The sequence below is a fragment of the Fusarium poae genome, chromosome 4 (genome assembly GCF_019609905.1).
Source record: "Fusarium poae strain DAOMC 252244 chromosome 4, whole genome shotgun sequence".
Classification (NCBI taxonomy): Eukaryota; Fungi; Ascomycota; class Sordariomycetes; order Hypocreales; family Nectriaceae; genus Fusarium; species Fusarium poae.
In genome coordinates, this window is record NC_058402.1 from 748,192 (window position 1) to 769,891 (window position 21,700).

Genomic DNA, 21,700 nt, shown 5'->3' on the forward strand with positions numbered 1-21,700 from the left:
CTGAATAACATATCATTATTCACATATCATCGGAATCGCTCCCGATTATACTTGTACCATGCCATAATATGCAACCCCACGATCCGCGTCCGTAGGCCGGGCCGGGGTCTGCATGTACGTAAAGTGATCCAGCTACCGACTCCGAAAGCGGGCCTCGAGAGCGGCTACGTTAGCTTATCGTCGCGTTTATTCAGAACCTCCCCTCTACGGATTTTTTTTTGTCCCACGTTGGTGGTCATTCGGGCATTTCTAGTCCACAAGAGCCCCCTCTAGCGGTCAATTAGTGACCTTTGTTTAATTTACTTGAGGGCAGCTCGTTCCTTCATCTTTCTGGGCCTTTGTCGCCATCTTCGTCTCACGTTCGTTGGTTATCCTCTTGCTCTCGAGCAACTCCCCTCCGTTATCTCGACCTCGACAAAGACTCTCCGTCGAAATCTATAAACGATAAGATACGCAGAACATGTCGGCCTCGCTCCCTGGTTCGCGGGAGCTCCCCGCCTCCCAGCATGATCTTGGGACATATATGGGACGGGTGCGCCATACCATGGGCATCACAGACCCCTCGTACGTATAATTGCTGCGCTTCTGTTGCAGTCCAAGTATCATGAGTTGACCGAGTTGGCGCAATCTCCAGGACCCTTCTCGCGGGCAAGACCGGACTCGAGGCGGCCAAGAAGTTGGTGACGGATTACAAGACCGGCAAAGTCGAGCATATGTCGCCAGCATTGTGGCATGCGAAGAAGGTGGTCGACTCTACACTGCATCCTGGTATATATGGCCCTGGCAGACATGTGTGACTGTAACACAGCTGACGAGACACCGTGTAACAGATACCGGCGAACCCATCTTCTTCCCCTTCCGAATGTCCTGCTATGTCTTCACCAACCTCGTCGTCACCGCCGGTATGCTCCAGCCCGGCATGGGAACGGTTGGCATTGTGGGATGGCAAGTCTTCAACCAGTCTCTCAACGTCGCATTCAACACCGCCAACAGTAACAAGTCGTCTCCCATGTCAACTTCTGTCTTGGTCAAGTCTTACCTCTCAGCTGTCGGAGCTTCTTGCTCTGTTGCTCTTGGTCTCAACGCTGTTGTTCCTCGGCTCAACGTCACACCTTCCACCCGGGCCATCCTCGGTAGACTCATTCCCTTCGCGGCCGTCGCTACAGCTGCTGGTCTCAACACTTACCTCATGCGCCGCGACGAGATTGTCAAGGGTATCGATGTTCGACCTGTCCTTTCAGAGGACGACAAGAAGAAGCTCGTTGCTGAAGGCAAGTCGGAGCGAGACGTTCCCTCGCTGGGCAAATCTCAATCTGCTGCTAAGCGTGCTGTATACCAGACCGCCGCTAGCCGAGTGTTCACTGCGTCTCCCATTATGGTCCTCCCCCCAATGATTCTGTACTATATCGAGAGTAAGCAGGCCTGGTACAAGAACCTCATGGAGAAGGAGTGGGTTCGTGCACGACCAGCACTGGTCAAGGGAATTCCCCTTGGCATCAACCTGGGTCTTATCGCCGCCACTTCCTTTGCCGTCCTTCCTTTTGCTTTGGCTGTCTTCCCCCAGTACCAGGAGGTCAGCGCCGAATCACTTGAACCTGAGTTCCATGGCAAGGGAGGCAAGGATGGTAAGGTTGTTTTCAACCGTGGTCTGTAAAAGGTCACTCGACCTCAAACACCTAAGCTGAGCTTAGCTTGGTAATCGGGAAAGTAAAATATATATCACCCCAGCCGTTGACAAGTTGATGGTTTCGCCCATGACTTGCGACAACCTGAGTCTGCTTGGCAAACAAGCTCAGGGTATTAACCACTCTCGGAAGAGACACGAGAGCAAATGATACTCCCTCGTTATTTTGATGGCATCAAAAGATGGTTCAACCATAGGGACGGCGTTTACAGGATAGATAAAGACTTTTTGCGTATCAGAGGTATATCGCAATGCGAGGGAGAAAAGGTTGCTTCAACTCGTAGATGGCTTAGTTGATCGATAGAGCTAGACTTGCTTGTATCATCAGTAGTTATAAAATGGACTTATAACACATGTTAACATGTTGCTCTGTTCGTGGTCGACTCTTGCCTCGATACGACCAGGATATTGACCACGTTGGTGATAAGAATAGAATGTCTCGCAGACGGAGCCCAGCCAGCCACAGTAAGCATACCAAACCATTCGGTTGGGACAGATTCCCGAGGCTCAGCCCCTTTGTATGGAAATTTATCGCCGTAAGAATCATACGAGTATACAACAAAATAGCCAAATACAAGACAACAAGACTCGTTATCAAAATGCGGATATCTATTCACATGGCGTTAACATTGACGCCAAATTCGAGATGTTGGGCAACGCGATACAGTTTGATAATTCGTTGGAATCACCAAATAACAGCAGGGCTTTTGTTCTTCCATTCGTACACAGGAGAGCCGACGTAGTCAGGAGTTTTGCCACCGATCGACAGACCTAGCCTCGACTAAGTGCTAAGCCGACGTGTTCTCGCCGATTGAAGGAATGAAGCCAGGCATGGCAGGACTGCTGGTTGAAACAAATGGAAGATGGGATAATTACCCAGAACCTTCCCTGTACCGAGTTTTATCGTGCAAGCGAATAGTTGTAACATTTTTATACAGAAGATCTTCACAAAATGACGGGATATGACCCAGTCAAGTCTGTCGAAAGAAGGTCATAGACGTCGCGTTTGGTGACGATTCCGAAGTGGGGCGCGTATGGACCTGTCAATCCTCTATTGCGTACAAGAAGGGGCGGGCCACTGTTGAGACTATTTGGACGTTCTGAAGCTAAGCAGGAAACGCCAAGTTAAACACCTGCGAGTTGTGCTATACGAACTCAAGAGCAAATCAAGTCCTACATCAATCTCGGGTTTGCCTAGAAGATTTTCAAGCATGTAGCGTATCGGTTCAACATGGTGAAACTATGAATAGACGGCATGACAGCTGTAAACGATAAGTCTTGCGATCAAATGTCCGGGCAGATGAATCCTTAAGTGCACGGGAGAAGCACCGACTCCAGGAGTGAGGAATAAAGCCAGGGCAACCAATAGGGAATCGTGAACTGACAGACCCGTCAGTTGGCCGTAGCGCACAGAGGAACCAGGAGTATCCCCCACTGGCTGTCACCGGTCTTTACTGTTCTAAATGCGGATGTCTGAGTGTTTGTGTCTAGTCTAGTACTCAAGAATTGACAATTCTCACAATGAACATCTGGTGACAATGACCTGTCCCAGAGAGTATGTAATGATGAGTTCAGAGACCCATCTGAAGCCCCAGACTCAAACGAGCTCATTAACCAAAATTGAAGGGACCTGGGGTCAATGACAAGCGGAGGTAGGGATCCATTGCAGTGTGGGACATGGGCATGTCGCTCCAGTGTTAAGTGGTAAATGGGCGAACAAGCGTGCATTTGTTTGTTAACGGCGACCAAGCTTCATGTAATTTCACCAAGCAATATCTCCACCGACGACAACAAAGACGACCAAGCTTTTCTAACAATAGAGGACTATTCGCACTGACAGCTGCATTTGATTTGATTGAATGGAAGTTTTGGTTGTGTTGCATCGCTCAACAATGCTCAACACAGAAGTTTATGTTTGGCTGTAGGGTAATGCTGCGACGAATAATGTCGGACGAGGATCGTGAGGTGACCGAGCCTCTCAGTCAGCCCGAACGAATGGATCGGTAGAAGTCCAGACGACCGACCACTGACTGGTTACTGAAAGGTGGTGCAGAGAAGCTCTGGAACCACGACGGCCGCAAATCCGGATCCATTCGAGACAGACTCTCTGCCAATGTGGGGTTCATTGTTGTCTGGGGTCTCAGAAGGGCGACGGCTGACGGCTGATAGATTCTTTCCATAATCGTCGTGGTCAGACCGAGACAAATTGAGTAGGGAACTGTATCCTTTCGATAGCTAGCATTGCTTGCTGTCCGTACGCGTCAATTTGGCTCATATGATATGCAGAGCGTGAACAAACAATGACCATGTACAGACTCAACATTTCAAGACGACAAGGCACGGGGCCGTCAAATCGTCGAGGGTTGGCCAAGGCCCACCACCGGCGTCACCCTGCCCGGGGCGAAATGTGGTAGATACAGTGCCCAGCTAGACTCGCCCAGATGATGAAAGTTGAACTTTCTTTCAAGCCATGGAGAGGTACCAACGGGCGAGCCGAAGTATATTTTGTAATGTGTTCCTGACTTTACCGTAATGTAAAAGGCTCGTTGACAACATCATAGAGAATTCTAAATGGACAAAAGGACCAGGGTGTGGTTTGTTCACGTTCTAATTCGAGATCGATAGGTAGGTAGGATGTAGGGTCGTGTTCAGCTTAGGTACACCATGGTGTTCCTGCCCGTGAATGGGCCTCATGACGTAGGTATATCAAGCCTATTGCAGCGTGTGACTTTTTAATCCGCGGCATAATATTTTATAAGCTCTTTTTAAATTTAAATTCGGAAACCAAGTTCAAACTCAAACGAAGAGTAATGCCAGCTCTGGGATGCATGTAAAGATAAAGCAATGCGAGCGACGGTCAAGGCGCATTGTGTTTTCTTTTTCTTTTGGTTGGGGCAGAGTGAGCGAAAGGTACTCCTATCATGAAACCTATGAGGTACCATGGCGTACAGAACTGAACTAAAACAAACAAGTGATTCAAAGAGTGTACCTGTGGGTCAGCATTGTATTTGTACCTGCGGCATCAATCACGAAACGGGTCCTCCTTTCAGGTCATCCTCTCCTACCATCATGACACGATAAGAGCCTTGGAATTGGTAGAAACAAGGCGACATTTTAATAGAGTAAAACTGACTAAATATGAAACTACCTTGCGGTATTAATTGATGTACCAAAATCCAAATCCTTTGTCTATTATTCGGGATCTGTTGATGAGTATTTTCTGCTCTATTAATGCTTCTATTATACGACGAATCGGTGGGTTAGTACTGTGCACTTATGCGTCTCTTTGGGCACGTCACACGTTGGTCCATGCCCGCCCTTCCAACGACCTTTTCAAAAGTAAGACAGCCTAGGACCATCTAGCGATATTGCAGCTGGAAAACCTTGCGTTGAGGGTTTTGATTTCAATATGGGATATCCTTACATAGTTGAGTTGACAAAGCTGTCTGTCTCCTTGATAACTTCGACATTTTTGTATAATTAAAACTAGACTAGATTTTACTGCAATTGTGCCTGGCTGCTATAAACTTAAACTGTTAGTTTTCTACAGTGTCACATCCAAAGTCAATCACTCTGAATGTGTTGTGCTGTCTCGCTCACTCGGCCATTTTCCCCAAAACGACCCTTCATGGACCCTGGTTTTGTCGATGCTCTTCCAGTAATAGTGCCAACTAATATGGTACCCTTAACTGATCACCCTCCTTCCCATCTAATGTATGCCGGATCGCAACGCCGCCACATCCTGTAAATTCCACGAATTCCACCTTGTCTCCAGCCCAAAATCGTAACCCGAATGGACAGGACACAGCACAACACCAACCTGAGTGACAAATGACAAATCCACACCCAAATGGGGACCTGTTGAAGGATGACGCTCAATATACCTGCTATCGTTAGACGTCACCGCCTTGTAGAATGTACTCATTGAGAAGCGAATGTTTTATCTGAATCAACGTCACCCCCGAATGGATACTCTCTCTAGTCTGTCCCAGCACTCCCCGGCCACCCAGTAACCTACGGCCAACGCCTTTTTTCCAAGACATGCCCGTGACGCCTTCAACCGAGCTTGGGGCAGATTTGTGATTGAGGTCACTCCACTCAACCGATGCTCATTTTCCTTCTTGTTATTGCCCTTGCCTCTTCCTTTATCTCCACTCAGTTGATAACTAAGAGACAAAAAGCAAGATTGAGCGAGGCAGACACAGCCCTGGGCTTCCGCACAAAACTTACGCTCCACGGGCTGGGTCAGGGCCCGCCCACAGTGTCTTTTCAGGTGTCAATCCACTGAGGCATCCCCCAAACACACTCTGATACTGCTAAAATTTCACTGGGTGGTCATCCAACATCTCATCACAGCCCAGCCCGGGCAGTCAGTCCGTCTACCCACTCTCTAAAACTGCCTCTCTCTCATTCTCCCGGGCGCACCTCCACCTCCCGTCACCACCATAACCATCGTACACCAAGCCAAAACCACTAACCTGGAAGGGACGCCCCCGGGTCCCCTTCCCCGTTCTATCTCGCCTCTCTTCGCTCATCGTTTCTCCTCCTCTTTTCCCTTTACGACGCACTCACTTGCTATTACATGAGCCTGGACAAAGTCTTGACATACGAATCGACTCGACGATTTACACGGTCTCCTGTACCGTTGGATCCCGTCACGGCTCGTTCTCATATCTCGATTTTGTTTTTCGTGATTGTTACCTGAGCCTTCTGTATTAAGCCCTGGAAGGTTTTCAACGTCTCCCCCATCATCATGTCAACGCCTACCACGGCCACGGCCACGCTTCCACATTACCATCCTCACCATTATCCTCAGTCATACGCTCATACGCACTCACATCATCAGACGTATCAGCCAAACCCTAGCGCTAATTATCGTTCGGCTGCTTCGAATCAGAACATTCTACCTCCTCCGGTTTCTTCAGCTGTCTCGCCTTCTCACAGTGCCGTTCTGCCTCCTCCGTATCAACTCTCACCTTTGGCATACTCTTCCACGGGATCGAATGGCATAGGCCTGACGCACTCGTCAACATCTCGCTCTGCACATCACGCCCAGGAACTTAGCCCGCGACACGACGCGAGCTACTCGACTGCAACCATGCCTGAGAATGCTCCTGGTTCTCACGCGGGGCCCTCGAGAAAGCGTCGCCGCTCCCGCGAACCCGACTGGAAGGCTTTTTTCGGAAACGGGCTTCCCAAGGAAATCATAATCATTGATGATACACCTGAGCCCGAAGCGAATACCAGTCGAAAAATTACAAACAGCACTGTTGTCGCGCCCGACGACACCACGAACCGCCAGGCGGCCAAGAAGAGGAGACGAGACGGAGAGACTGGCACTGTACAGGGACCGGGCTACCACATCAAATACCTCGGATCAAAAAACAACACCCCGGCGCAGATTACAACACCTGCTGGCTCGTCCAATTCGAGCAGTGACCGCACCAATTCTGGTGTCAATACCACTGCCCCAACTTCACTCTCCTCCAATGGTCAATATGAGGAGGCCGCTGCTCCCCTTAAGCGAAAGCGCACCCGTCAGCAGGTGGCTAACGAGGCCAAGCGTCGCGATGTCGATGGCCTTGGAGACATCTTCACATACAAGCCTCCACCATACCCTCCCAAGAAGGCTGGAGAGGTTAATGTTCAGGTTATCCATGACGTGAGTTTTTACTCCACATTAATCAAAGTTCAGTGCAGGTTTATTGACACAATTTGATAGCGACATTACAACAAGAACGTCAAGGTTGATGATGACGACGGTCATTACATTGTTATTCCTGAAGCTGATCTCACGGATAAATGTAAGTTGCAGTTACCTCCACTCTCATTCCTTTCTAATTATTCGATAGACCAAATTGTCCGCCTTCTGGGTCAAGGAACCTTTGGCAAAGTTGTTGAAGCCCGCGACCGAAAACGTGGCAAAGCCGTGGCCGTGAAAATCATTCGATCAGTTCAGAAGTACAGGGATGCCTCCAGGATTGAACTCCGCGTTCTTGAGACACTCAAACGAAATGACGAGGAGAACCGCAACCGATGCATCCATCTGCGAGATTGTTTTGATTATCGCGGCCACATTTGTATCGTGATGGACTTGCTGGACCAAAGTGTTTTCGACTTTCTCAAGGGCAATGGTTTTGTTCCATTCCCCAACAGTCAGATTCAGAGTTTCGCGCGACAACTCTTTACCAGTGTTGCCTGTGAGTATTGTGGTGGCAAGCTCTAGTGATGATACTGACCTTTTTCCAGTTTTGCACGATCTCAACTTAATCCATACAGATCTGAAGCCTGAGAACATCTTGCTCTGCGACCACGCCTATCAAACGTTTACCTACAATCGCAAGATCCCTTCTTCTTCTACCACTGTCAGCCGCCAGGCCACCCAGCGCCGTGTGCTACTCGACACTGAGATCCGGTTAATCGATTTTGGCTCTGCCACCTTCCAAGACGAGTACCATTCCTCAGTGGTTTCTACACGCCACTATCGAGCTCCTGAGATTATTCTCGGTCTGGGATGGTCATTCCCCTGCGATATCTGGAGCATAGGATGCATCCTGGTCGAGTTCTTTACGGGTGATGCTCTCTTCCAGACACATGACAATCTTGAGCACTTGGCAATGATGGAGGCTGTAGTTGGATCTCGAATCGACACTCATCTTGTCCAAGCTGTGAATAAGATGTCTACCCGAAGTGGCGGCAATTCTGCTGCCAAGTAAGTATCTCTCATTTCGGATTTTTGTATACTTGCTTACATTTACCAGATACTTCAAACGCCTCAAGCTGGATTATCCTGCAAATGAAACAACCCGCGGCTCTCGTCGGTTTGTCAAGGCCATGAAGCACCTTGATGTAAGCATCTTTTCGCCCTCATTCGGATCCAGCTAACAGATGATAGCACATTATTCCTGGAAATAACACTTTCCTCAAGAACTTTGTCGATCTGCTTAAGAGAATCTTTGTGTATGACCCTGCTCACCGCATCACCGCGAAGCAGGCTTTGCAACATCCTTGGCTCAAAGAGATGGCCCAGCCCGATGATGGTACTGAGGCTGCTAAGATCCGTCAGGAGAGGATACGACAGGAACAACGGAATCAATATGTCCGAAGTTGATGACATACGTCTGATACCCCACTAACGACATATGAGCATGATCAAGGAGTTCTGGATTTCTCTGGCGTTGCAATGAAGGGATAGGTATCGACGCGCGGATAGTATTGACTGTGTGACGCCAACCCAATTTTGATCTTGTAGTCTAGTTTCACAGCCGCCGTTTTCTCGTTACCTTTTCTGTTTATATTGGGAGTTATCATTGGCGGTTGGCATCTTCTTACGCAACGCTATGACTGGAGGAATGGCATTTCACAGGAGGCGTTGATGGGCCTATCTTGGCCCAAGCAATATGCAAACGAGCATACTATTTCTTGTTCCCTTTGTCAGAACAAATAAAATCGGACATGTTCCACGAGAACCATGCGTCACCACGATCGACGACTGACGGATTCGCCCATTCATTCACAATATCCCACATGTGATGTCTTTGAGCTGTTGCTTCACACCTGGGCTATGTCGGGTCTGTTCTCGACATGCCATAGGTAGGTGTGCGGAACATCACAAAGTGTTCTGTTCTCTGCTAACAGCTAAGAGGTACCAACAAAGCGATGTCTTTCACAAAGGCTGAACAAGTTGTTCAACCCATGGGTTTCGATGTTCACTCATAAGCGGATATATAGTTCAAGGTGGCAGCTAGCGGTGGAGTTTTCATACAAACCTTCAACAACTGAAGACGAACTTTATTTGCTGCATCAACAAAAAGCGCAATTAAACAAGCATTTCATTTTTACCATTTTTGTACCACAGTTTTCATCATGGCACAAAACCGTACGAACCACAACACTGAAGAGGAGTTCGATGACACTCCGCTCAGTAGTATTTCAAAACCTCAGCTCGACCAACTCACGAAACTGCTATGGATGGACCCAGGCGTCAATGTAGTCATGCCAGACCAAAAGTGGCTACAGTCACAATATGACGGCGTAGCCAGACTTGACAAGTCCAACCGTCGCTCGAAGAATATTTGGAAACGTTTGTCATCCGGGTTGGAGAACCTGAGCCTCACGCCCAGACATGTAAACGATGGAAGACCAACAGCTTGCCTTTGCGAGTTCCATCGTGACCTCAATCCCAAACTGATCCGACGTTTAATGGGCCTCATCACGGCTGAGTGTACTGTACGCATTCATCGTTATCGTGAATGGCGTCGGCGCAACACTCCCCCTCCTCTTGTTACCCATTGGCTTGACCGCATCGATGCTATGACCGGACTCTGGATGAGCCGAGATGCGTTCAACGCCGCCTTTGGTTATGAACGCGTTTCGCCAACCCAGAATAACGTCCGGAGCAAATGCGAGGCCTGTATCATGGCAGCTATCGGAGGCAGACCTCATGCGTTGGCCTACCTGCGAGCTTCCATGATCGGGCGACGTGAACGTCATGTTGACCAACGCCGCCCCATGCCCAGATTGCTTCGAGTAGTGGAGTCCTGGATTGGGCACTTCAAGGCTGACGTTCGCAGGGCTACTATGGTAGACAGTCTCCAAATCAGCGAGGAACTTGACAAACTGGATGCCGTTATCGACGATTGGAAGAGGGAGCGCCGCCATCGTTCTCGCCAAACAGGAGCACCGCCAAGGCCAAGTCGTCACCGAGAATCGGGAGCATACGAAGTAGATGTCCACAGTCGCCAAGGGCGAGACTCCCATGAGGAATACATCCGGCAGAGCTATACCACGGAGGACAGTTACGATAGTAGATCCCCACGCCACAGTAGTCGTTTCGATGACGACGAGCAACAATGGATGGACAACGACGAAATCTACCAAGCGTCGATCTACTTGGACTGTCAGATGCAGAGGCAAGGTTTGACAGAGGCCAAGCGCCGGGAGATTTTTGAGAATGACATGCACCCTGCCGTTCATGACTATGCACAAGACGCAATGCAAGTGCCAGTGGGCGACCGGCAGCGGAGAGATGTCGAGCCACAACTCAGAAACGACAGAGCCTCTACTTTCAGCATTTTAAGTGCTGTTCCGGCACCGCTCAACCTGACCAGAAAGCATGGAGTACCCACGCCTCCTCACAGTAATTCTGGTGACGATGCTACGGAAACAATCTGGGAGGATGTCTCAGTGTTCTCTCCTCCACAGTCTGTGATTGCAGGCGTTTCTACACGTCGACGCACTGCCGTGCCAAACACGGGAAGCGACAGCGAGTCTCTCCATACCACTTTTGCTGATAACCGAGCACATCTCGAGTTTTGTCAAAAATGGGGTTTCAGTCCGGGATCTGAATTCCGTGAAGCACCATCAATACAATCACAAACTCAACGGGACGCAGATATAACCTCGGTTGCTGCAGGCTCAAGCGTATACTCTGACCATCCCGGCTTTCGTCGATCTCAGCAAAATTTGACGCCGCCGCCCGTTCCCCTGAAGAGCCGATTGCGAGACTCTTGCAATTAATTCTTCGAACGGCGGTTAAAGCAGAGCTTCGATGGAACAGTCACACCGGTCGGCTCGTGACCAGCGAGGCAAGAAAATCTGGGACGAGTTGCAACAGGATAGATAGCGTTTGATCCGGGAGCACGAAGATGAAGAGTAGTGGATGAGTGTTGGATACACGGAGTTTGAGTTCGTTTAGACTGCAACATTGTTTAGTTGGATATACCCCGGGAACACATTGGATAGGACCGGCAGAGCCTTGCAAAACAATTTCCTTTGTCACTTGAATTTACTTTGTTATTTTCGATTCTTTGTTTTATCTCGTAGTTCTCTGTGATAAATAAGTAGTCTCTCAAAGAGAATAAACTGGTCCGAGCTGAGTATCCGACTTTGCACCTATGACCTAGTAGATATATGCATGCACTCTCCCGTGATTGACATATATTAGACCACCAATAACAGTCTTAATTTACTTCTCGTAAGGGAGATACTTTGTATCTTGGCGAAAAGGGTAGTGACTCAATCAACAGTGTGTCCTATCTAGAAGAGCAACAATTGAAATAATAAGACATAGTCAAGTTTAGTAACCTAAGCTATAGGCCTACCTCTCCTTATAAATTTTTACTATATTCATCATATGCAGATCTGTGAACTATCCTTTATTTCAAATAGAATATCGGAAGTCGACTTGGGCATAAAAAGCTGCCGTTGCCTGACGGGTGGCAGGAGCAGGCAGGAGCAGGCAGGAGCAGGCAGGAGCAGGCAGGAGCAGGCAGGAGTTGTATTAACCGCTGTTCTATCCCTTTCCTTCTTTTTCGGCCTCTACCTTATTACTCAAGGCTGTGTAATTCAATCATGTGGAATTTGGTACCTGCCTAATAATTCACACGGCAACCGGCAAGCGAAAGCCTTCACTTTATCTGTGACTCGCACAGTAAATAAGTGTTTCCTCAACACCAAACCTGTGCATACCCTTCTACGTCCACACAACAGGCAAAGCTTTTTTGCTTTCCTTTCTGTTGTGCACAGGGAAGTGTTGTATTGTTTTGACTCTTCTATCATCTGCTCGATCCCGTTATCGTCTACTTGTCCTGCCGGTTCCCGTCTACCAGGAGTGTCACTTGCCAACACGGCCCATCCGCAGGTTCGTCCTTGAGTTTTGAGACCGCCCCTGATTCAATCATGCCCTAACATAATACAGTGCGCTTCACGGGATCATGTCGCGGGCGCCCGGAAGCTCAAGCTCTGCTGCGAAGGAGAACACTCCCTCACCTAACCTTTCCAAGTCACTCATGCGGCTTAAAGGTATTAGAGAGGCTCTTGGGGAAAACACTCCAGCTCGGCAACAGCTTTTCCCTAGTGATGTTTTGAAGAGTCGACTAAACAGCGCTCGACAAGCATCAGGACAATCGATGAGTTTCCTTCCTCATCAGCGAACACCTTCGAAGACAACCAATACAACTCCGCATCAGCAAACAAGCTTGGAGTTGGTTCATACACCCCAGGAACAAGTACTTGTCGAGACGGCGCCTCCTTATCACTCGCAAGCGCTTCTCAAGGCAGAAGAGTGTCTTTCTCAACAATTATCAGTAAGAGTGGGCTCTCGAGAGGAAGACGAATTCGAAAAGAGCTCCAGAGGCACTTGGAACTCTCCAAAGGCAATGTCGCCTTCAAGTGTATCAACTGATGTGCAAGGTGCTCCTTTGCCAGCACCACTTCATGTCATCGAGGCTCTTGGATCTACGTCAGTAGTGAACAGACAACCTTCCTTCAGCAATGTCTCTCTGGCTTTGAGTCATTGCCCTGTATCTGATGATAAGGAAAATCAGCCGCTCACTGCCGAAGATGCATGGGGCCTAAGCAGGACAACTGACGCTGACGAAGCCGACCCCAATGCTCAAATCGTTTCAGCTACAGCCATCGAGAAGTGGAATTGTGGTCAGGGTTACCACCCCATAATCCCTTTGACCGAGAACCGAGACTCTCGCATCGACGATTGCGATATTGACCCTGAGACTGGCGATCTTATTGATCCAGTTCGATACATTAAATTGCAAAAGGATAGTCAGGCAAACCTTGACTGGCGCCGAATGCAACTCAGTTCGGAGGAGCGCATTGCGAGAGAGATCGCTCGCCGAGAGGTGGTGAAGAAAGAGATCCAACAGAGGGAACAGGAAGAAAAGTATGCGAATATGAATTTTGAAGAGGACAAGGTCCCTGATGCTGCCTGCACTCTCCGACCGGCGGAGGATCAAGACTTCCAGGCTATTGCAGACATCATCAACTTGGAACGCGAGCAGGGACAGAACTCTCAAGTATATCTTCCCAAGATCGACCGCAGCACGATCGGAAACCTTTACAACACGTGCCTTCAAAAGCATCGGCCATTCATTGTTGCCATCCCTGCACCAGGGAGAATCCCCGACCGTAGCAAGTGGTCCAAGGCCGAACAAGAAGAATACCGGGAATTTCTCAAGTTCAAGCAGTCCCGCGGAACATCAAAGCCAACCGTTCTCGGGTTTGCTGTCATCAACGATGTCCATCAGGGTTTTCTGGACAGCATTTTTCGCGGTTCCCGCTTCTCGGGCAACATTACAGTGATTGTTCATCCGCAACATCGCAAGAAACTTGTTGGCACGGCCCTCCTCGACAAGATCTTGTCATGCGTCGACATCTACCACCGGAGCGAAATTGACTACACCTGGGATTGCGCGGAATCTCGGCAGATTTATGAGTATGTATCTGCACACAACCTCCGAAAGTACAACAAGGTCTATGTCGAGTTTTTCTCCATTGGAAAGGATGATCCCGAGGTTGGGAAAATTCAGCGTCTTTTGGGCAAGTTTGATTTCGAGCCTGTGGCCACGTTCACAAACGCTGTCAAACATGGAATTGAGCCAGGTGTCTGGAAGAGCCTGAACGTGTGGGAGCTGGAAGTCCGCACAACGAACGAGATTGACCAACTTCCGGAGGATATGTGATGTTCAGGAATGTGCGAATGGTTGAGGAACCGAGTCGTTGTCATGATACTTTTGCTCACTGGTTTGGGTTGGTTTGTGTCTTTAAATTCTGGGATTATTCAGTGGAATACGCGAGTGTAACTACGATTGCGATCAAGTAATGATCTTGTTTAGTACGCCTGAATACGAGTTGACATTGCGGCTATGGAACTTGAAGTTTGTGAAGCAGAAAGGGATGTTCTAATAAGAACCAATCACGTGGATTGCGAAAGCCGCAGGCATTTGATTTCAACGACATTCATAGTACACCGATGTGACAGAAACCTTCTTGACTGAAATTTGTGACCAAAAGTAGGGAAAAGTGAAGGCCAAATAATTTTCTCCTCTATAAACACCTCGAAACATATCTCCGCATCACAATGCTGTCAATTCTGCGAAAAGCTCGACTCAAGGACAAGGAGATGCGAATCTTGATGCTGTGAGCATATCATCTATACCAAGATAGAATATGAGATTGACCTGTTACAGTGGACTCGATAATGCAGGAAAGACGACGATTGTGAAGAAGGTTATGGGAGAAGACGTCAATACTGTCAGCCCAACGCTGGGTTTCATTATCAAGACCATCGACTACGAAGGGTATGCAGATACTGTGTTTCTGATGCCGAACCGCTGCTAACAACTCTCATAGGTACAAGCTCAACATATGTGTGTCTCCCAGAATTTTGAAAACTTGATAGATGCTGACTTCTCAGGGGACGTGGGCGGTCAGAAGACGCTGCGATCTTACTGGAGAAACTATTTCGAAAAGACAGATGCGCTGATATGGGTTGTTGACGCAACAGACCGTCTACGCATTCAAGACTGCAGAGACGAGCTTCATGGGCTACTTTTGGAAGAGGCGCGCTATACCATTCCACACCGGGCGGATAGTTACTGACAAGTGGTACAGCGTCTTGCAGGGGCAAGCTTACTCGTATTTGCGAACAAGACAGATGTTGAGGGATGCATGACGGAAGCAGAGATTCTCTCGGTAGGTCTCAGAACAAGAACAACAGAACAACAAGCTTACACTGGTTTTAGGAACTACAACTGGAATCGATACGAACACATCGCTGGAACATTATCCCGTGTAGCGCAATGACTGGAAGGAATCTCAAAGAGGGACTATCATGGGTGGTGGAGGAAGCGAAGAAGCGCCTATTCCTTTACTGAACAGACAATGTTGAACTAAACTCTACAATTCTTTACCCTCAACAAAAGGACCTTTACAAAAGCAAACACGGCAACGTGTGTACAAATTGTGCTTGTGTATGTAGTCAGCCGTAAAGCGTGGTGTGGGCATGCATAAATAAGGCAGCTAGCCAAACATTGAAACTTGAAACCCGATATAATAGACTCGTTACACCGGGCAACGTCCCGCAATAGTGCTCTACCGACAATTAGACAAGACAAGAGTTGCGAACGACGCCCAACTAGCTCCAGTTAATAACCAGGGAACAAGCCGGACGAGGATGATGGACGGGAGAGCATCGTTAGGCGCCGCGTGCAGCTTTTGTCTCTGCTGACAAGGTGGTATTCCTCCGATCTGTTGAGCTATCTTATATGAGCTAAGGACCTGAACATGGTTTGAGGCATAAACTACGTACAATACGAAACTGGTTGTGACAAGGTTTCAGCAAATTCAAATCATGGTTTGGCATGGGTTTGTTGTTGTGGTGGATCGTCGTGGGGGAAAGTAAACAAAAGATGACGTTTTTGTTGCTTTTTGTTTATGGCGCACAATGGATACGGACGACTTGCGAGGCTCCTAGTCTACCTATCTACGTTAGAGACTTTTGAATTAAATCGAACCTAGTATCGATCAGAGAGTCTGCATGATGCAAGCAAGATGATAGTCCTAGTTCATGCATATTTTGCATGAGATCGAGCTTCATATGCAGCAGCACTCTTAAAACATTTGTCTCTGTTGCTGGTTGCATTCATTTGTTTAGACTACTAAGGTCGGGCAGGCACAAATCGTCCTGACCTTAGCGGTTAACCTGGTCTGGCAGCGGGAACGAGCTCCCCCGAGGCTTGTATGCTACAGGGACTACAGCATTGCTTGAATTCCCCTCTTACAGTGGGCTTCTGGCTATAAACCAATCATATGTCAAACATGGCTCATGAAATTTCCACCGCATACAGTTATGATACCATCCTTGTCCTGGACCTGATCCAGACTCGGACCCAGTTTCCGGCCTGTCGTCAACTTCCCACCACCAAGCACAAGCACAGCATCTCCAAGCTAGCTCGGCTTCTGGGAAGATAAACAAAAACATTCTATAATACTCACTGCAACCTTGCTCGTGAGATTGCACTGCATTTGTTCGCGCCCGTTCTCCAAAAGTGCCCCTCCCTTTCTCCGACGCCAGACTCTTAGAACATCCACTCCCTTCCGTGTCATGTCCCAAAGGACCCAGAGCCATGTCCGACGAAGTCTCCCAATTTCTCGAGCAGGTCGAGCGCCTGCGCGGTCAACAGATCGAAGAAGACGAAGTGAGAGCTCGTGAGCTCGAAGATTACTTGGCTGCAAAGCGAGAAAGACAAGCTCGTCGAGAAGGTGAGAAATAAAAACAATCAGAAAAGAAAGAGCTTAACCTTCTAATGCGGCCGCTTGGATTTCCTTTCCTCTTGGGGAGGCTTTTGCTGGCTGCATTGATGGCGCTCCCTTTACTATTTGTCGGGCCAACTAGTTCCCGTCGTACGCCCATTGTTTACTTTCCGTTTTTCTGCTGCTATTTACTCATCTACCCATGGTTTTGACTTGGCTACGTGAACATTGTTGACAGCTAAAATCATACAAACGCTGATGGTGCCCGTTTTGCTAACCACCACCTGACATTGCAGAACGTGCCCGATCCATCTCACCACAAAAGTCATCACCTGCAAATACTCCCTCACCACGTTCGAGTCGACGAAGTATCCACCTCACCGAGGCATTGAAGCTCGATTCGCCAAGATTCCAGAGGGACGAGAGTGCCTCGCGATTGTCAGAATCTGAGGCGAAAGCCGACACTTCAATGGATCTGAGCTCTTCACCGACCAAGGAGAACGAAGCTCCCTCTGACGTCGACACCAAATCTGCAACCACACCACCTACCCGTTACTCTACACTGTCGTGGCAGCGAAGGCCCAACTCCCGTAGCGGCTCTACCCGCCCGTTAAGCATGCTCGCAACCCAAAATGCGACCCAACGGTCATTTATCGGGTCGCATGATTCCACACCTGCTCCTGCGTCAGCCACCGAAGAGACCTTCTCGAAGGATCAGATTGCCCAGTCTCTGGGATCCAAGGACCCTTCATGGTTCCGCCAAACAGCGGACCGAGGGGCAAGCTCGGCTGCTTACCGAAAGAACCAGGTTGAGGATACAGACCGCCTAGATATGGCCTCAGTCAAGGCGCAATTGCCGGGCATGACTGATGAACAAGTAAAGTCAAGCCCGCCCGTCGAAAAGCCTATTGAGAAACCTGTCGAAAAACCTGCCGAGGAACCTGCTACGCCTACTAAAATGAAGCTGGCAAACCCTCCATCTCTCAACCCGCCTGGTTTTGATGCTGCAGAAGACAAGTCTCTGGATGGTCGTCTTTCAAACGCCTCTCCAGGCCGTTTGTCTCCCACTCGGTCCAATTCGCGATCCAGTTCGCCCACAAAGGGCATGGGCGGCTTTGTCCAGAGTGCTATGATGAAGAGATCAGACAGTGTCAAGCGATGGAGCGTTACTAGCCCTCCAAGCCTCAACCGTGTCAATTCAATCCAATCGAACCAAGGTCCTGGTCTGTCCTTGAATACTCGCCCACAGAGCAGATCAGGACCTGGAGCGACAACACCAGGCTCAAGTCGACCGACATCACGACACGGAGAGTCTGATAACGAGATCACACCAAAAGCTCCTGCTCCTGCTTCTGCCCCTGCCCCTGCCCCTACCGTGGACACCGCTTTGGGTGACTCTGCTTTGCCCCTCAGTCCAACTAAGACAATGGATCCCCGAAGGTGGAGTCCGACAAAGTCAAGCTGGCTCGAGAGTGCCTTGAACAAGCCTCCCGAGTCCCCAAACAAGCCTCACCACAAGTCCAGTTCGTCGCAACCAGCATGGATGGCCGAACTTAACAAGAACAAGGGAGGTCTTCCTGAGGGAACTACCCGGCCTCGCCCAGGTTCTATTTCTCACAAGCACCAAGTTAGCATCGGGGGACTTATGAGGTCTACTCCAATGGGAACAGCAACAAAGACCAACACGACTGGCCTTGGCGGTATATACTCTCCCCCTCCTGGTGGAAACCGACCTCTTAGCATGCATGGCAGCTTGGGATTCCCCAAGAGTGCGCCTAAGTTCGAACCTGAGACTCCCACCGAGGCAAAGATTACCCATTCTGATTCTGAGCCTGTGCCCGATCCAGAGCTTACTGAACAAGAGAAGAAGGCACCGGAGCCCACCAAGGAGGAGGCGAAAAGCCCCAAAGAAACAAAACCTGCTTCAACCTTTCCCACGACTAAGCCGGAGGCACCGAACAAGATAGATTTCCGCAAATCTTTGAGACCTAGGCCAACTGGCTCAGATACGCCCAAGACTCAAGAGCCTGAGTTCAAGAATGTTTTTGGCACTCTTCGCAGGACCAAGACGCAGAACTATGTGGCTCCTGACGAGTTGAAGGATAATATCCTTCGAGGCAAGGCTTCCCTGAACCAAACTGGAGGCCCGCAAAAGACAGAACGAGTGGACGAATTCAAGGAGGCCATTTTGAAGAAAAAGGACGACTTTCAGAAAGCCCAGGCCGAAGGAAAAGGCATCTCAAGGAGCAACACACCCACGAACGATTCCCCACTTCCAGAAGGACTTGCTAGGAGAGCTGAAATGGCAAGGAGAAAGTCCGTGGCTGACGTCAAGTCAACACTTGCATCGAGTAAGCCAGATTCGCCCAAGCCGACACCAGGTCCCAAAAGGATGCACAGCCAGACCTTTTCTACGCCCAAGTCTGCTCCTAAACCAGCCCCAGAACCCGCTGACGAGGGTCTAAAGCGAGTAGTTACCGATTCTAAAGCGAAACCGGAGGCACCACGAGGATTACCAGGCCTGCACAAGGAAACGAGCTCACCTGGTAGACTGCAGGGGGGTATAGGAGGTAAGCTCGCTGGACGGTTCAACCCGGCCCTCGCTGGTATGCTCGCACGAGGACCGCCTCCCATGGCTACCAACGGGGGCAAGGCCCCTGAAGAATCCGAATTCAAGGGGTCTGCCAGCGCAACGGTTACAGAACCCTCCACTCCTGGGCCGCAACTGACACATATGACTAAGGGTCGAGCTCGAGGTCCTAGGAGAAAGGCGCCAACCAAAGCTACTCCCTCAGCCGCCTCCGGAGCTGCAACAACTGAACAAGAACCTGCACAGGAAAAGCCCGTTCCCACACCGAAACCTATCGAACCTGCCAAGGAGAAGCCCCTGGAACAAAACGTTGCTCCTGTCGAGAAAGCCGAGCCTACTCCCGCTCCTTTTTCTATTCAACAGCAGGTCGCCGCTAAAGCCGCAATCCAAAGAAAGCCTGTTCTTACCCAGTCCACAGCTGCGCCTCGAGATAACGAGCCCCAGAGACCTTTAACTCGGGAAGGCCGAACCCCCTCATTCCCCTCCAAGCGATCTTCCAAGGCTGAAGTTACACCAAATGACTTTCCTTCACCGTTGAGAATCCAAAAGACCGGTGACGCTGGTTCACAGCCCGGCTCACCCAAGAAGCTGGACACCAACCGCATGTCTCGATTCCTTGATCGCTCAAATGATGCACCAGAGCCTGCTAAAGAGCCAGTACGATTGACTCATCAACGTACAGGTTCTCGGTCTCCAGTCAAAATGTTTCAACGTCAACTACCAGAGCCTGAGCCATCGTCTCCAACAAAAGTCGACAGTGACCCAGTCGTCTCTGTAAAGAACGCTAGAGCCATGTTTGGCAGCGCAGCCCCAGCCCCTTCGCCATCTACAAAGCCTTCATTGGAAAGATCGGAGCCTGCCGTTCTCCAAACACCACCCAAAGCATCCCCTCGTCCTCTTCCTCAGTCTGAGCACTCTTCGCCTCTACAAGTCAACAAGACGCCGTCTCGAGTGGCCACTCGCCCCCTACCTACACCCCCTAGCAAAGAGCCTGAGATTCCCGCGCCTCAAACTCCAAAGGCCCAGCAAACGCCGTCTGCCCCACCAAAAACCCCCAGCCAGGGCAACGATGTTGCAAGCTTGCTGACCGATTTCTTTGGGCCGAAGCCTCCCAAGGCTGAGTACAAGGTAGATGCTGCGGAGCTTTTGATGAATCGACCTCCAACAGGACCAACAAAGATTCAGAGCCTCAGTTTCCAAGTTTTCCAAATCTCAGCGGAGGGCAAGAAGACCCCGGTGGCGTCTCACTACGAGCGAACACTATTTGAACGAGAGATGTACGTTGCCCCCCATAGCTTCACAAACGAAGCTGGATGGAAGCGATTGGAAATCTACTTCTGGGTTGGCGATCAAGTACCAGAGTCTGCAGCCGACGATGCGCTTCTTTTTGTTCAGAAGGAAGCCAAAGCGTTGGGCGGCAAGGTAGTCAAGATGCACCAGGGCAAGGAAACGACCGAGTTCCTTCAAGCTCTTGGTGGTGTCATGTTGATAAGAAGGGGCTCAAGCAACAAATACGATTCACTAGCACCCAACATGCTCTGCGGCCGGCGTTATCAGGGTCAGGTCGCTTTTGATGAGTGCGACTTGACCACAGCAAGCCTATGCGCAGGATTTGTCTACGTTATCACCAGTCAGGGTAAGGCCTTTATTTGGAAGGGACGAGGATGCGATGTGACCGAACTCAGCGCCGCCAAGCTTGTCGCTATCGAGCTCACACTCACTGGAGAGCTGATCGAGGTTGATGATGGTGATGAGCCCGAGTCATTTTGGGGCCTCTTTGAGGGAAGATCAAAGCCTCACTCTGCCGATCATTGGAGACTCAAGCCCAACTACTCCAAATACTGCAGCAGACTCTTTTGCTCAGATGCAGAGACACGACAGCAGGTCTTTGAGATTGCGCCATTCAACCAACACGACCTCTCCCCTGAACATATTTATGTTCTCGATGCTTTCTTTGAGATGTACATCATTGTTGGCTCTCGTGCCCAGTCCCAGTATTCATCCTTCCGCAACGCTCTCGACTTTGCTCAAGAATATGCCATTCTTGCTGCTGGCATGGAGGATCGTCCTTTTGTGCCTATCTCGACTGTCGTACTTGAGGGCATTCCTCGAGATCTCAAGCGGGTTTTCCGATTCTGGCGGGATGATCTGAACCCTACAGTCACCAACACTTCAACTTCTCTCAAGAGAGGTCGAAGTCTGAGGGTAGTATCACTGACACAGGCACTGCAAGCACTTAGGGAGTAGACTTGTGAGGCATTGCTGTTTTCAAAAGTTCGGGCGGCTTTTTCTCTTGTGGGACTTTATTCATATGGTAGCGGTATATTCTTGTAATGGGTTCATGGAAGCATGTCGAGATATGGCAGGTTCGGCGA

General features: G+C 49.6%; 7 protein-coding genes across 7 annotated transcripts; all 7 read left to right on the forward strand.

The window, feature by feature from the left end:
• Window positions 1–460: 460 nt before the first annotated feature.
• On the forward strand, window positions 461–1,654 carry FPOAC1_010360 (uncharacterized protein; the record flags this gene model as incomplete). The annotated part of the gene is made up of 3 exons (XM_044854751.1): window positions 461–564; window positions 635–768; window positions 831–1,654. The coding sequence occupies 3 exons, from the start codon at window positions 461–463 to the stop codon at window positions 1,652–1,654; spliced, it is 1,062 nt and encodes a 353-aa protein (XP_044702064.1).
• A 1,974-nt stretch (window positions 1,655–3,628) lies between these two features.
• Window positions 3,629–3,850, forward strand: FPOAC1_010361 (uncharacterized protein; the record flags this gene model as incomplete). Its single annotated transcript, XM_044854752.1, has 2 exons — window positions 3,629–3,665; window positions 3,729–3,850. 2 exons carry the CDS (start codon window positions 3,629–3,631, stop codon window positions 3,848–3,850), a joined length of 159 nt encoding a protein of 52 aa, XP_044702065.1.
• A 2,587-nt stretch (window positions 3,851–6,437) lies between these two features.
• FPOAC1_010362 (uncharacterized protein) lies at window positions 6,438–8,795 on the forward strand (the record flags this gene model as incomplete). Its single annotated transcript, XM_044854753.1, has 6 exons — window positions 6,438–7,346; window positions 7,407–7,488; window positions 7,537–7,884; window positions 7,934–8,396; window positions 8,446–8,533; window positions 8,580–8,795. 6 exons carry the CDS (start codon window positions 6,438–6,440, stop codon window positions 8,793–8,795), a joined length of 2,106 nt encoding a protein of 701 aa, XP_044702066.1.
• Window positions 8,796–9,550: 755 nt separating this feature from the next.
• Window positions 9,551–11,203, forward strand: FPOAC1_010363 (uncharacterized protein; the record flags this gene model as incomplete). Its single annotated transcript, XM_044854754.1, has 1 exon — window positions 9,551–11,203. One exon carries the CDS (start codon window positions 9,551–9,553, stop codon window positions 11,201–11,203), a length of 1,653 nt encoding a protein of 550 aa, XP_044702067.1.
• Window positions 11,204–11,819: 616 nt separating this feature from the next.
• On the forward strand, window positions 11,820–14,163 carry FPOAC1_010364 (uncharacterized protein; the record flags this gene model as incomplete). The annotated part of the gene is made up of 3 exons (XM_044854755.1): window positions 11,820–11,829; window positions 12,212–12,326; window positions 12,384–14,163. 3 exons carry the CDS (start codon window positions 11,820–11,822, stop codon window positions 14,161–14,163), a joined length of 1,905 nt encoding a protein of 634 aa, XP_044702068.1.
• Window positions 14,164–14,561: 398 nt separating this feature from the next.
• On the forward strand, window positions 14,562–15,357 carry FPOAC1_010365 (uncharacterized protein; the record flags this gene model as incomplete). Its single annotated transcript, XM_044854756.1, has 6 exons — window positions 14,562–14,620; window positions 14,671–14,781; window positions 14,834–14,850; window positions 14,898–14,974; window positions 15,095–15,175; window positions 15,226–15,357. The coding sequence occupies 6 exons, from the start codon at window positions 14,562–14,564 to the stop codon at window positions 15,355–15,357; spliced, it is 477 nt and encodes a 158-aa protein (XP_044702069.1).
• Window positions 15,358–16,608: 1,251 nt separating this feature from the next.
• On the forward strand, window positions 16,609–21,572 carry FPOAC1_010366 (uncharacterized protein; the record flags this gene model as incomplete). Its single annotated transcript, XM_044854757.1, has 2 exons — window positions 16,609–16,744; window positions 17,032–21,572. The coding sequence occupies 2 exons, from the start codon at window positions 16,609–16,611 to the stop codon at window positions 21,570–21,572; spliced, it is 4,677 nt and encodes a 1,558-aa protein (XP_044702070.1).
• Between the last annotated feature and the right edge of the window lie 128 nt (window positions 21,573–21,700).